Source organism: Mizuhopecten yessoensis, unplaced genomic scaffold (genome assembly GCF_002113885.1).
Source record: "Mizuhopecten yessoensis strain PY_sf001 unplaced genomic scaffold, ASM211388v2 scaffold8373, whole genome shotgun sequence".
In the NCBI taxonomy this organism is placed as follows: domain Eukaryota; kingdom Metazoa; phylum Mollusca; class Bivalvia; order Pectinida; family Pectinidae; genus Mizuhopecten; species Mizuhopecten yessoensis.
The window spans coordinates 155,354-171,237 of record NW_018407515.1 but is presented as its reverse complement, the minus strand read 5'-3'; the positions used below and the strand labels follow the sequence as shown (position 1 = coordinate 171,237).

At 38.1% G+C, this 15,884-nt stretch overlaps 1 protein-coding gene across 5 annotated transcripts in view; it reads left to right on the top strand.

Annotated features, from left to right (window-relative positions):
- Positions 1 to 15,884, top strand: part of LOC110455764 (nuclear receptor coactivator 3-like) — a 207,984-nt gene that overhangs the window by 164,148 nt on the left and 27,952 nt on the right. For all 5 annotated transcript variants that reach the window (XM_021506122.1, XM_021506120.1, XM_021506125.1 and 2 more), the window contains 10 exons: positions 4,045 to 4,136; positions 4,480 to 4,569; positions 5,347 to 5,458; positions 6,480 to 6,560; positions 8,868 to 8,984; positions 9,346 to 9,475; positions 9,657 to 9,763; positions 10,110 to 10,994; positions 11,812 to 12,476; positions 14,121 to 14,264. In XM_021506122.1, the coding sequence (XP_021361797.1) occupies positions 4,045 to 4,136; positions 4,480 to 4,569; positions 5,347 to 5,458; positions 6,480 to 6,560; positions 8,868 to 8,984; positions 9,346 to 9,475; positions 9,657 to 9,763; positions 10,110 to 10,994; positions 11,812 to 12,476; positions 14,121 to 14,264 (2,423 nt within the window). The remainder of the gene's footprint in view (positions 1 to 4,044; positions 4,137 to 4,479; positions 4,570 to 5,346; positions 5,459 to 6,479; positions 6,561 to 8,867; positions 8,985 to 9,345; positions 9,476 to 9,656; positions 9,764 to 10,109; positions 10,995 to 11,811; positions 12,477 to 14,120; positions 14,265 to 15,884) is intronic.

Here is a 15,884-nt window from a genome sequence, read left to right as displayed (position 1 = left end):
TGTGGGTATAGCATCATTACAGGGGATGTGCAGTGAGAGATAGGGTCTGTCCACCATATTTTGATGTCCACACAGCATTACATGTGGTAGGTGAGTACAAGCCTCACTTAACATCTCCAGGCAGCATCGTGTCTTACACAACATTACATGTGGTAGGTGAGTACAAGCCTCACTTAACATCTCCAGGCAGCATCATGTCCTACACAAAAAGATAATTAAAACATTACATTAACTTCACTTATTTTACAACAATTATGTTATTTCAACTTATATAAATCATTCTTATTAACCCGGTTTAAGTGCGCAGGTTACCCCATATCTCGTCACGTCCAATTGGGGAACAACAACGTATCAAGCCAGCATAATTCCCCACAACAACGTATCAAGCCAGCATAGTTCCCCACAACAACGTATCAAGCCAGCATAGTTCCCCACAACAACATATCAAGCCAGTATAATTCCCCACAACAACGTATCAAGCCAGCATAACTCCCCACAACAACATATCAAGCCAGCATAATTCCCCACAACAACACTTCAAGCCAGCATAACTCTCCACAACAACGTATCAAGCCAGCATAGTTCCCCACAACAACGTATCAAACCAGCATAGTTCCCCACAACAACGTATCAAGCCAGCATAATTCCCCACGACAACGTATCAAGCCAGCATAATTCCCCACAACAACACTCCAAAGCAGCATAATTCCCCACAACAACACTTCAAAGCAGCATAATTCCCCACAACAACACTTCAAGCCAGCATAATTCCCCACAACACTTAAAAGCAGCATAATTCTCCACAACAACACTTAAAAGCAGCATAACTCCCCACAACAACGTATCAAACAAGCATAATTCCCCACAACAACGTATCAAGCCAGCATAACTCCCCACAACAACACTCCAAAGCAGCATAATTCCCCACAACAACGTATCAAGCCAGCATAATTCCCCACAACAACACTTCAAGCCAGCACAATTCCCCACAACAACCACAACAACTCTAGGCAGCAGCATTGTCAAATTACAACAACATTTGTAGGCAGTGTGGTGATTTGGGTTAAGTTTGCTGGAAGCCTGAAATTTACACTCGGTTGACAGATTGGAAACGACTCTTCAACTCATTTATCTTTAAAAATTGATGGAGTTTTGTCAGAAAACGTGTCGGAGATTAGAATAATTTGTGGAAACACGACAACTCATATTGAAGGGACAATGTCACAGATTGGAATAATTTCCCAGAACGCGACAATGCTGGAGAACTGCACACGACTTTGTCATCAAGATTTCATGACATAATAGAAGAGAACACGACAAGTCATTTTGTACGACACGGGAAAGGCTTTAGCAGGGGACCAGTGTATGACATGCTAGAGGCTCACAGAGACCTGGAAAACACATTGGATAACTATTGGCCAGGCAGTAAAAAAAATCAATAGCAGTACAGAGACAGGAACTCGGCTCCGTATTATATTGGTACTCTCGCGGAGATAAGGCTTCCCTCATCCTACTACAGATGATTCCAACCAAAATCTTCTTCGATTCACCAGGACGACTGGTGCATGGACAGGTTGTTGCCCACATGGGCTTGAGTCCGGCACACGTGATGGATGAATGATCCCCATGCTGTCGTCCTCGTTCACTCCTCAAAGACTGCCGTCTTGGCAACGTGGAGACCATGTTTGTTGGGAGGACACAGCGATGAGTAAAGTAGGAGCAGTTCTGATTGCTTACACTCAGTTATACCATTCATGGTGTCATAATTAATTTCAACAATTGTACAAGTGTCTGATGTAGTTGACAGTACAATAGACTTTAAACGTTTAATAACAGTCCTCTCACTCTAGAATTTAAACAGTTTTCATATTTCCCATTTTGAACAACAACAACAACAACAACAACCCAATATAATCAATAACCATTAACTCATTTGTTCTCAAAATAAAACTCATACCAAATTCAAAATGCTTAAAACAGAAGACAAAAACGTAAATAAAATCAGGATGCTGTAATAAACTATCGAAGGTGACTTTTGTTCAAAAATTATGAAGTATTTACCTGAACCATTGCTATGGCGCAGAAAGGTCATGTTTGGTTGTGTGAACTGGAATTTGTAGAAAAATTTAATGATATGGAAAATGTACCTTATAATTGATGGTTTATATTCCAATATCTTCAGTCAAAACTCTAAGTTTAATGTCAGAAAATTAATGTTTGTCTCGCCAAGTTGTTGAGGAGTAATTGTTACACAGCTTCCTGGTATGGTGAAATAGAGACCAAACTGTTTGTAGACTTAATTCAGCACTAATTCATGTCATTATAGTTCATATTATATAAACTTTATTTATTTCACAACATTTGTGAAACAAGTTTTCTAACTTATACTCATCACTCTTGTTAGCCCAGATAGAAACCTGAAAGGGGTTTAATGTGGGAGGAAACTGGAGTACCCAGAGAAAACCCTTGTGGTCAGGCAGGTGATTTCTTTTCACATCCAATTGGGGAATTTAACCCCTGCCGCCTTGGTAACAGGCGAGTGGGTTATCCACTGTGGCACCAGAACACCTGTCAGTACATAGTAATGGTTAGGATGCTGCTGGTGGAACACCTGTCAGTACATAGTAATGGTTAGGCTGCTGCTGGTGGAACACCTGTCAGTACATGGGAATGGTTAGGATGCTGCTGGTGGAACCCCTGTCGGTACATAGTAATGGTTAGCATGCTGCTGGTGGAACACCTGTCAGTACATAGAAATGGTTAGGATGCTGCTGGTGGAACTCCGGTCAGTACATAGTAATGGTTAGGATGCCGCTGGTGGAACACCTGTCAGTACATAGAAATGGTTAGGATGCTGCTGGTGGAACACCTGTCGGTACATAGAAATGGTTAGGATGCTGCTGGTGGAACGCCTGTCAGTACATAGTAATGGTTAGGCTGCTGCTGGTGGAACACCTGTCAGTAAATAGTAATGGTTAGGATGCTGCTGGCGGAACACCTGTCAGTACATAGTAATGGTTAGGCTGCTGCTGGTGGAACACCTGTCAGTACGTAGTAATGGTTAGGATGCTGCTGGTGGAACCCCTGTCGGTACATAGTAATGGTTAGCATGCTGCTGGTGGAACACCTGTCAGTACATAGTAATGGTTAGGATGCTGCTGGTTGATGAAACCATTAACTATCTGTCATTTCCTAAATATTGGTACAACAAGAAACATAAGCATGTCTCCTAGCAGCATAGACCCCCCCCCATGGGTACCCACACCATGACCTTGGTTTGATGTAAACTGACTTTTAGCTATGACCAAGACTTCACCTAGATTTAAGCTCACCTGTTCTAAAAACAGAGTACATTTCATTGGATACGCCTACATGAGCATTAGGCAGGTTCATGTGTTTGGGTTAAGTTTCTGTGAAGATTTACAATTTCCCAATATATGTTTGGGTTAAGTTTCTGTGAAGATTTACAATTTCCCAATATATGTTTGGGTTATGTTTCTGTGAAGATTTACAATTTCCCAATATATGTTTGGGTTAAGTTTCTGTGAAGATTTACAATTTCCAATATATGTTTGGGTTAAGTTTCTGTGAAGATTTACAATTTTCCAATATATGTTTGGGTTAAGTTTCTGTGAAGATTTACAATTTCCCAATATATGTTTGGGTTATGTTTCTGTGAAGATTTACAATTTCCCAATATATGTTTGGGTTAAGTTTCTGTGAAGATTTACAATTTCCAATATATGTTTGGGTTAAGTTTCTGTGAAGATTTACAATTTTCCAATATATGTTTGGGTTAAGTTTCTGTGAAGATTTACAATTTCCCAATATATATATTGGCATACTGATATTTGAAGGCAGTGAAGCTGAACTGTTCTCTTTTCTTTTCTTTTTTTTTGACAGGATTTTCTGTATTTTTTGGACTTAACCATTTTACTTTTTGATTTGACAAATTTTTGAATTCAGGCTGTGACCTAATTTTGATTGTAGGCTGTGACCTAATTTTGAGTAAAAACTGTGACCTAGTTTTGTGTATTGTTCCAGAAGCAGGATCAGAGGCAGTACAACAAAGTCAAGTGTCATCCAGCAAGTCTACAGTTTTGGCCAACAATGTCATTGGGCCTCTTCTATTAGAGGTAAATATTCTCTTACTCTGTGTCATTTACGTCAAGCAATTAACGTACACATTGAGATCTAACGAACATTTAAAAGGACGACTATACAGAATTATAAAGTCATTACATTGGAATGCAGTGAGTTAAACATGTCCTTGTTGTGTTAAAATGAGAAATTATTACATGGACAGACAGCAGCATGTTAACTCTGTAACTTTAGTAGACTCTGCCATGCATTGATGTGGATGAGACGATTATGGTCTACAGTGGTGAAATGGTTAATGTGGTTATTACATGAATGATAATCAAACTATAAAAATGTTTTATTTCTCATGTTTGTTGTACATGTTTTGTATATTTACAGGCCCTTGATGGATTTCTTTTTGTTGTAAATGGTCAAGGAAAAGTTGAATTTGTGTCTGAAAATGTGTCCAGTTACCTTAAATATGTAGAGGTAAGTGAAAGAAATAAGGGTAGAATTTGGTAGAATCAACTGGCCGAAAATGGTCAGGTGAGCTTATATACTCCAGAATAGTGTCTGTGAAACTCCTAGTTGAGAACATCAGAATGGATTTAGTTGATCTGGCGTACTGCAGGTCAACAAATGGGACTCAAAGTGAATAAATAGAGGGTGTGGTCCCTGGGGCAGAGGTATATGCCCTAATATGAGAAATAGAGGTAAATCTCCAATATCCTTCTCCATCTGCACAAATGGAGGAAATTAAAAAAATAATGTTACTGCACCATTACAGAAACAAACATATTCAGATTGCTGAATTATTTAATTTTTAGCATGTTCTCAATTGTTTCTTTGATTTATATGAAAAGATTAACTCATTCACCCCTGAATATTCATTTAAACTCTTCCAATTCAAAGGTTGGAATAGTTCATTATGAAATTTCAGGGGTCGTAAATTCAATATAAGACTGTTCCGAATGGTGTCAAAGTATAAGGAATAGAGATGATGGTGCTAATGAGTTGCAGCTGTAACGTGTTAAACACAAGTTGTATTAAATGATAGCCTAGTTAGAAAAAAGAATTACTGGAGAGGAGTTTTGTAAAATCTTCTATGAAATGACCATGAGTTTATGCAAATTTACATGACATGCATGTTTTCCACAGTTATTAAGTGTCGTTATCATGACTTGCTGCGTAATGGTTGTTGTCACGACGACATCACAAAGCTTTGGTGTGATATACATAATATATATGATCTTCATCGTGTTGTAGGATGACCTAGTTGGAAAAAGTGTCTATAACATAATACATGTGGGGGATCATGCCAAATTTAGTAGCAGCCTTCTTCCTATGTCCCTTGGGAAAATACTACCAGTATCATTAGGTAAGTACACGTGTCACTCAACTATAGGACTGCAACGATTGGTGCTACAGTAATATTGTACACAATGTAACTCCAACCCAGAAGACTTCCAATCCAAACAGCTTCCCTTGGTTGATTGATACATTGGTCCATCAGATATTTCATGGATTGACAACATTTTGAACTATTTAACAATGCTGTTCAAAAACTTCAAAGGGAGATAACTCTTACATATATAATTAACTTGTGTCGATAAAGTTAGGGTTACATACAAGGAAATCAGTAAAGTCAAATGTCAATGAAGTCAGTTAAGTCAGGGGTCTGTAAAGTCTGGTATCAGTAAAGTCAGGGGTCTGTAAAGTCCGGTATCAGTTAAGTCAGGGGTCTGTAAAGTCAGGTATCAGTAAAGTCAGGGGTCTGTAAAGTCCGGTATCAGTAAAGTCAGGGGTCTGTAAAGTCAGTTGTTGGTAAAATCAGATTTTGGTGTCAGTAAAGTCAGGTGTCTGTTAACTCAGGTGTCTGTAAAGTCAGTTGTTGGTAAAATCAAATATTGGTGTCGGTAAAGTCAGTTGTCAGTAAAGTAAATTGTTGGTTAAGTTAGTTATCAGTTGAGTCAATCGTTGGTAAAATCAGATTTTGATTTCCGTAAAATTCAGGTGTCAGTAAAGTTGTTAATGTCAGTTTTCGATTAAGTCAGTTGTTGGTAAAATCAAATATTGGTGTCGTTACAGTCAGGCGTCTGTTAAGTTAGGTGTTGGTAGAATCAGTTTTTGATATCGGTAAAGTCAGGTATCACAATATGTGAAATAAATGCATTAAAAGATTCAGAATGTTAAATTAAAATGGATTACTATCATTACATGTTAAAACCAACACTGATCTACTAGGAGGTTCCGACACTTTGACAGCACTTTAATTCCAGATTGCCCTTTGGCTTGTAGTCACTTTAACTAATTTTGTCAAATAGAAATAAGAAAAGAGCTGTGAGATGTATTCATATAAATGACATTCAGTAATATTAATCTTATTTTCGTTTTTGTAGCGAGTGTTATCCCTTGGTCAACAGAGGCTGTAGCGGCCAAAGGCCGAACATTTAATTGTCGCATGCTGATTAAACCTCCATGTAAGTACACAGTCATTAAAATGTTTGTCAGATACTTAAATTCCATTTTTAAGACAAGAATATTTGGCTTCCAATCAAAACTTTGGCAGTAATAATCGATTCAGAGTTAATTAAAAGTTAATCTTCATTTGTCTTCTAGCTTATAAAGCTTGATGAGTCAGATCTAAGTTTACTATAACACGAGAGCTTATAATTATAGTAAGGTTTCAATTACACAAGAGCTTATAATTATAGTAAGCTGACTATTACACGAGAGCTTATAATTATAGTGAGCTTTCAATTACACGAGAGCTTATAATTATAGTAAAGTTTCAATTACACGAAAGCTTATAATTATAGTAAGGTTTCAATTACACGAGAGCTTATAATTATAGTAAGCTGACTATTACACGAGATCTTATAATGATAGTAAGGTTTCAATTACACAAGAGCTTATAATTATAGTAAGCTTACAATTACACGAGAGCTTATAATTATAGTAAGCTTACAATTACACGAGAGCTTATAATTATAGTAAGCTTACAATTACACAAGAGCTTATAATTATAGTAAGCTTACAATTACACAAGAGCTTACATGTATAGTAAGCTTACAATTACATGAGAGCTTATAATTGTAGTAAGCTATCAATTAAACAAGAGCTTACAAGTATAGTAAGCTTACAATTACACAAGAGCTTATAATTATAGTAAGCTTTCAATTAAACAAGAGCTTACAAGTATAGTAAGCTTACAATTTCACAAGAGCTTACAAATTTAGAAAGCTTACAATTTCACAAGAGCTTACACATTTAGAAAGCTTACAAGCACAAAAGAATATAAGAACATGGATACATGAGCCTACAATTGAAGTTAGCGTACAGGTTCATGTGAGTTTACAATGTGAGCATACCAGTACACATGAGCTTGCACTTTCGAAAGATCTAAAAAGAAAACAAGTACTTTTGAGCTTGTAAGAACACATGAGCTTACAAGTAAACATGTGAGCTTGTAGGAACACATGAGCTTACAAGTACACATGTGAGCTTGTAGGAACACATGAGCTTACAAGTACACATGTGAGCTTGTAGGAACACCTGAGCTTACAAGAACACATGTGAGCTTGTAGGAACACATGAGGTTACAAGTACACATGTGAGCTTGTAGGAACACATGAGCTTACAAATACACATGTGAGCTTGTAGGAACACCTGAGCTTACAAGAACACATGTGAGCTTGTAAGAACACATGAGTTTACAAGTACACATGTGAGGTTGTAGGAACACCTGAGCTTACAAGAACACATGTGAGCTTGTAGGAACACATGAGCTTACAAGTACACATGTGAGGTTGTAGGAACACCTGAGCTTACAAGAACACATGTGAGCTTGTAAGAACACATGAGCTTACAAGTACACATGTGAGGTTGTAGGAACACCTGAGATTACAAGAACACATGTGAGCTTGTAAGAACACATGAGCTTACAAGTACACATGTGAGGTTGTAGGAACACCTGAGATTACAAGAACACATGTGAGCTTGTAAGAACACATGAGCTTACAAGTACACATGTGAGCTTGTAGGAACACATGAGTTTACAAGAACACATGTGAGGTTGTAGGAACACCTGAGCATACAAGAACACATGTGAGCTTGTAGGAACACATGAGCTTACAAGTACGCATGTGAGCTTGTAGGAACACCTGAGCTTATTAAAACACATTTGAGCTTGTAGGAACACATGAGCTTACAAATACACATGTGAGCTTGTAGGAACACATGAGCTTATAAGTACTTTCGAGCTTACAAGTGCATAAACATTAATATATTAACAGCCTTCTAGTCTGATGTTATGTGACTTGTTCACTCATCTGTGACTTCTATTCAACAGGTAAAGAAAATAATGATCTTTATAGCACATAAACCTATGCATCTTATTAGGAGAATAGGCAAATTTCTTCCATTTATGTGAGCTGACAAATTTATGTCAACTTACAAGTACATATGAGCTGACAAATTTATGTCATGTTGGTTCACAAGTATTCTTACAAAGGATCAACTTAAGAAGAAAAAATATAACAAAAATTTAAAGATGAACATTCAGATTTAACTTATTCTAATTATGCGGTTTCAAAGTCGTTGAGTTTGCAAGAAAACACCAAGCTGTTCAGACTATAAGGAAATCCTTCTCTTAATCGGTTTTAAGCATTGTGTGTCAAGTGTTGGGAGTTGTTATACACATCGCTACTGTACAATTTTCCTATCTGATGTTACGCTCACTCATCTATGTCCTTTTTCTAGTTCATTTTTTTCTTTCTTTTCATTAGGTGAAGAAAACGATGATGTCGAGGTTAAACAAACCTATGTATCTCAATATGAGAATATGCAAATCTCTGCCATTTTGCAGCCCGGGGAAAAATTTTCTGATGCCTCGGAGAGCACAGGTACTATATATAGCTATATAATACAATATTATATATCTAATCATTTTCTATATCTTTACAATTTACATAAATCTTTAATATCATTTAAGAAAACTACTTGACAGCACCTCTGTATTCTGATATCCTGTCCTATCAGACTTTTTTTGGGGGAATAAGAATCATCAGTTTGGTACACTCTTTGCTTGACAAAGGAAACAGATGTTTTCGAAAGCTCGCAAAATAAGTTTTAATTCCAGTCTGTGTTTAAAACATTCTTTGCCTTTATGACCTATATATCGTTTCAAAAGATGTCAGATTAAACAGGTTCTGCTGTAATTATAATTTACAGATGTACTGATGATAGGAATTTATTTTTTCGCAGAAGGCCAGTCTTGTCTAGTGTGTATTGCACGACGACTTTCTTTAGCAGAGAAGACCAATACAATGCTGGGCATTGAACAATTTACTACGAAACAGGATTTAAACGGAAAAATTATAGCTCATGATACAAGGTATGGTGTATATATACTGAACCCTTCAGCCTCCTCCTTGACGTCATAGTTTGTATCCTAATGATATCAAGATTAGATCAGCTCATTCCCACCTCTTCCAATATTCTTTTTGTGAATTCAGCTGACTTTCGAAGAAGGATTCATTCAGCGGATAATTGAAATGTAGATTGTATTGTTTCAGTGGTATAGCACCAGGACATTATACCTGCCCTAACTTCATTGGACAGAATCTCCAGGATTTTTGCCACCTCAATGATGTACAGATTTTATCTAAACACATACAGGAAGGCAAGTATACTTATATTCTGGTGCCTTCCTTGCAAGTCACATTCATTTATTCCAATATTTCGCTTTGAGCAAGAGGACAAATTAGATACAAAAAAGGTATGGATATTTTTTAGCTTAACAGAAAGAACAGAACTTATTTTGAAAAAAAAAATACTTCTATTTTTTTCATTTAATTTTGATTAAATTTAATAATCAATTTTAAAATTTTATGGTTCACCTAGTTGTTTTTGTGAAATATAATAAAACATTTTCTCTGCAGTATTGAAATTGGGATTAAATATATTGAGTTATAATACATATTGAGTATTTTACAACCTATGAACTGATGTCTTCTGTGTTTCTGCAGTGCTGAAATCCAGAACCAACACAAGCAGTGTCTATCGCTTTAAGTTAGAAGGCAGTCGTTATGTGTTTGTTCAGACTAAGAGCACACTGTTTACGAACCAGAACAATGGTGACCCTGACTTTGTCATGTCAACCCATTCCATCATCCGTCAGTGTGACTCTGATAATGAACTGAAGGGCTCGGCATCGTCCAGTCTTATGAAGTCTATCATTGGTCAGTCACCTCTGTTGACCAGCCAGCGAAATCCAAATAGCCCTGTAAATCAGAACTTGTCCATGATGCTCGGCACACTTAACCCCTCGTTCATGTCGCAGGGGATGGGCTCGGGCGGAGTTATGCCCCCCCAGGAGGAGGACAGTCTCGACCTCTTTACTTCTTCCCACAGTTGGGATACATTTGCATCCGAGATCTCTGGGATTAATTCCGCAGTAGGAAATAATGGCAACTTTGCTATGTCAAGTGGGAACTCGAGGACACCAGTGTCCCAAAGTGTCAACATGAATTCGTGGAACAATAATATTGGATCAATGAAATCATCTGTCATGGTTCAACAATTACAGCAGAGGCCCAACATGGCACCCCTTCCACAGCAGGTCTCTATGGCAGACAAACGACAGCTTCAAGCTGCTATGAACTTCCAGAGAAGTAACTCTTTTGAAACCTCCGGACAGAAAAGTCCAGGGTTCTCTCCAAGCTCAAATCCGAAAAATATGCCATTTCCTATGCCAAATCAACGTAACATGGGCATGATGGGATATTCTAATCAGCGTAGTCCAGGAAGTAGTTCTGGATCTCTGAACCGTATGTCTCCCGCAGGAAGTGGGAATATCGGAGTGCCATACCCACATCAGCGGACTCCACCAATATCGTCCGGACCACCTCCAGGTAGGTCAAAGTAATATGTCACTTGATCACACAATTAGTGAGTTAGATCTTGGGTCATATGTTGATTCAGGTCAAGGTCATATGTTGATTCAGGTCGAGGTCATAGGTCAGATATTTTCTCCGCAGTATATGTACCCTTCTATGCCATTCTATACATTACCCTAAATTGAGGGGAAATATTACTATCCATGTCATTATGATAATCATATCCTGCAGTAACCGTTTAACAATTAGCTAAATTTCTTTGGTTAAGATTGAGTTTCTTTTTTAGATATATTAATGGTTGGGTTTGCTATAATAAATGGTTTCACTGACAAATTACACTCAACAGACACCCCATCTCTACCATTAGTATTAGATATTATCTCAACTTTTAAAAATAAATCATCTGTACTTGTGTGCTGTCTATACTTTATTTTTCAGGCAATTAATAACACTATACCAAGGTAAAGAAATATGTACTAGTTTTATAATAAATAAAAAACAATTCTCAATTCAGCTACCTAATTTCGGATTTTCTTAAAAAATGAAGCAGTTTGAAATGCAGTGTGCTACTGTTTTATTCAATATTTATCTAGTTCAGATTTTAAGCAATAAACATATCTGCTTTTTACTTCCTTAATGTAACATGAGTAATAGAGACAAATAAACTTTATGAACTCAAACCAAGTTCAATAAAAACTAGCAGTTATCTCCCTTCTGTTGATTTCACTTGAGAGTTGCCTCAAAGAAGTCATTTACATCAGATTTAATACAAGGTATTAGATAGAAGTTGTATCTGTTATCTATCTAACATGCACGCTTTGTTCCTTTACAGTGTCTGGGAACCAAGGGATCCAGTCGTGGGTGAGAATGCACCCTCCACAAGTCAGCAACATTGGAGGTCTCGCCTCCAGCCAATCAGCTACTACTCCCTTACAGGCACTTCAGTCTATGGACTCCCAGCAGTCTAATATGATTGGATCCAACCATGTAAGCCCCTCCCCTCGGCTTTCAGGGAGTGAGTTCAATTTCCCTGGGTCTGAAAACCAGGGATTGGAAAAAAGAACTACCCCATCAAATGCCCGGGTGGGCAAACTGTGTATGTTACTGACTCAGACATCGTCCTGTTCCGACTATGACTTATTCAGTCGGAGTTCCTCTGTGGATAGTAATGCCTCAGGCATAAGGGATAATAAAATATTGGACAGCTCTGTAGTGAAATCTCCAGCAGATAGTGGTATTCAGAGTCCACAGCCGGGACCTGGTCAGAGTCCTCCTGACAAACCTCAGAGCACTACACAGAACGATGACAGCGACGGCAGGTCAAAGCCTAAATCTGACCAGAGCAATTTCATCCTCAAACAGCTGCTTAGTCAGGAGGAAGACACAGAGCAGGAGGTGGAGAGCAAGGCCAGTAATGAGGCAGGCACACTGGAAGGCAGCGGAGAAATGGAGAAAAATGAGGCAGAGGCTAAAAAGCCAGCCAATGTATTACTGAAGGTAAGCTAATACCAAGTACAGTTTCTAATCTCAGGAACTACAACATTTTTGAAAGGTTCAACATGCACAGAATTGGTACATGTGTTGGTGACCTTATGACAATTCTTAACCCTGTCACCACTGTAGATTATAATTGACTCATTCAGATCTACATAGGGGTGAAAGGATTAAAATATCCCCGTTTTTGCTTACTTGTCCCCTAAAGATCTGATGCTATGGCACATTGAGGCACGGTAGTCTAGTGGTAGGGCGCCATGCTCATGACCAAAGGGTTGCAGGTTCGAATCCCGTCATGGCACTGTGCTGAATTCTTTTACAAGATACTTTACTCCGCTTCTTCCAGTCTACTCAGCTGTAAATGAGTATGTGGATGAGCAGTGCTGGAATTGTTCAATGCTAGCTGTGAGTATACTATAGTTTATATAGGGAAATAACACTTTTGAGTATATTTTATCCATTTTTAGCAGAAAATTATTCAAACTTGGACAGAATCATCTTTTGTGGATGAAGGTATTACATTGTAAAATTGGAATTCCTGCCCCATTCCCAGGGGCTAGGGGGGGCCCCAAAGGCAACATTTACCAATATTTTAAAATTCTTATCCTTTGATGACATGACAAGTATTGTATTTCACTTAGTTTACATATTGATTTCCACATCACATTTCAACAATGAAATTGAGCTACCAGTACCTATGATATAACTCAGGTGACCGCTACCAGTACCTATAATATAACTCAGGTGACCGCTACCAGTACCTATAATATAACTCAGGTGACCGCTACCAGTACCTATAATATAACTCAGGTGACCGCTACCAGTACCTATAATATAACTCAGGTGACCGCTACCAGTACCTATAATATAACTCAGGTGACCGCTACCAGTACCTATAATATAACTCAGGTGACCGCTACCAGTACCTATAATATAACTCAGGTGACCGCTACCAGTACCTATAATATAACTCAGGTGACCGCTACCAGTACCTATAATATAACTCAGGTGACCGCTACCAGTACCTATAATATAACTCAGGTGACCGCTACCAGTACCTATAATATAACTCAGGTGACCGCTACCAGTACCTATAATATAACTCAGGTGACCGCTAAGGCCCTTGGGCCTCTTGTCTTATCTTAACAAATACTGTGTACTGGAAAATGTTCGCCTTTTTTGACCTCCGACATGAGTGTACATTTATCATAACAGCAAATATAAGTACACAGAATATAAGATGTGAAATCCAGAACCAACACAAGCAGTGTCTATCGCTTTAAGTTAGAAGGCAGTTGCTATGTGTTTGTTCAGACTAAGAGCACGCTGTTTACGAACCAGAACAATGGTGACCCTGACTTTGTCATGTCAACCCATTCCATCATCCGTCAGTGTGACTGAGATAAGATTGAAGATGGATAAATGTTGATTTTATGGGGAAAGGGCGAAAGTTTGACATGCTGAAAGTTTTACGGTATACAGTAATTCAATATTAAGTTTTGGTTATGTTTGGTTAAGATTATTAACAGATACAGGATTAAGATCTTCTACACCGGACTCAAAAATCACATCACTGAAATATTTAACAATTGATGAACATTGTGTTATGATAGTGGGATGAACACTCTTGTCTTCTTGCTTCTTCAGCAACTCCTCAGCAAGGAAGAAAATGCGCTTCTTCTACAAGCCAAGAATAAGGAATCGGGCAATGGAAAGCAGCGCAAGCTCTCTGGGGAGCTGCTACAGATATTGCTCAACGATGATGAAATGACCTGTACATCCGCACCGGCTGTAAGTGTGGGACATCCCTCGTAATGATTTTATAACTTCTGTTGTTATAATCCTGTAATAAGCCCAGGGGGCCAACACATAATCACTGATTCAAAATAGGGGGTGGGCTTATTACAGGACAATGGAATAGAATTTGTTGACATTGTTAGCTCACCTGCCTGTCATGGTCCAGCGTCTGTCTTCCATCAACTTTTCCTTTAAACAACTTCTTCTGAAGAACGAACAGGCATAGAGCCATGATATTAAAGTGAAACCTTCATTGGTAGGAGCCCGACTAAGTTTGTGAATGAAAATGACCTTGACCTACTTTCAAGGTCACAGGGGTCAAATGTGTCAAACACTTCAAACAATTTCTTCTGAAGAACTGAAAGGTATGGAATCTTCAAATTTCGCTGGTGGCTTCCTGGGATAGAGCCCAACAAAGTTTGAGAATGAAAATGACCTTGTCCTACTTTCAAGGTCACATGTGTCAAATATGTCAAAAACATCAAACGACTTCTTCTAAATAATCAATAAAATTCAAAAGTAATGGAACTGTTTCTTAAAGAGAAATAAAATAATACCCTATGATCAGTTGTGAAATTTTACACTTTTGTTATTGCGATAAACCTGTACCTTTTATTCTCTATTTGAGGAAAATTATTTTTAGCTCACCTGCCCTTATGCCATGGTGCGGCGTCCATTGTCCGTCTGTCCAGCGTCATTATTTTACTTTAAACAACTTCTTCTCCTTCTCAGTAACCAAAAGGTCTAGAGTGATGCTATTTGGCCAGTAGCATGTTGGCATGAAAGGCTACCAAGTTTGTTCAAATAAATCACTTTCATCAAGGTCACAGTGGTCAAATATGTTAAAATCTTTAAACAACTTCTTCTGAATAACCAAGAGGCCTAGCGTGATGATATTTGGCCAGTAACATGCTGGGAAGAATAGCTACCTAGTTTGTTTAAATGAATGACCTTGACTTATATTCAAGGTCACAGGGGTCAAATATATTTAAAACCTTTAAACAACTTCTGAATAACCAAGAGGCCTAGAGTGAGTATATTTGGCTATTAACATGCTGGGATCAAGAGCTACCAAGTTTGTTCAAATGAATAACCTTGACTTATATTCAAGGTCACAGGGATCAAATATGTTTAACACCTTTAAACAACTTCTGAATAACCAAGAGGCCTAGGGTGGTTTGATATTTGGCTAGTAACATGCTGGGATAAAGGGTTACCAACTTTGTTCAAATGAATGACCTTCACCCATCTGCAAGGTCACAGGGGTCGAATATGTTGAAATCTTCAAACAACCTCTGAATAATATAAAGGTCCAGGGTAATGATATTTGGCCAGAAGCATGCTGGTATGAAAGGCTATAAAGTCTGTTCAACTTGAAATTTAATGTCCTTGTTTGACTTTCAAGGTCACATGTTTCACATTTTTAGGTCACCTGAGACAAAGTCTCAAGTGACCTATTGCGATCGCCTTTTGTCCGTCGTCGTCCGTCGTCCGTCGTCTGTCGTCCGTCGTGCGTCCGTAAACAATTTACATTTTCGACTTCTTCTCCAAAACCCCTGAACCAATTTCAATGAAATTTTGCAGGGACCTTCCATGGACAAAGGTCAACAAAAA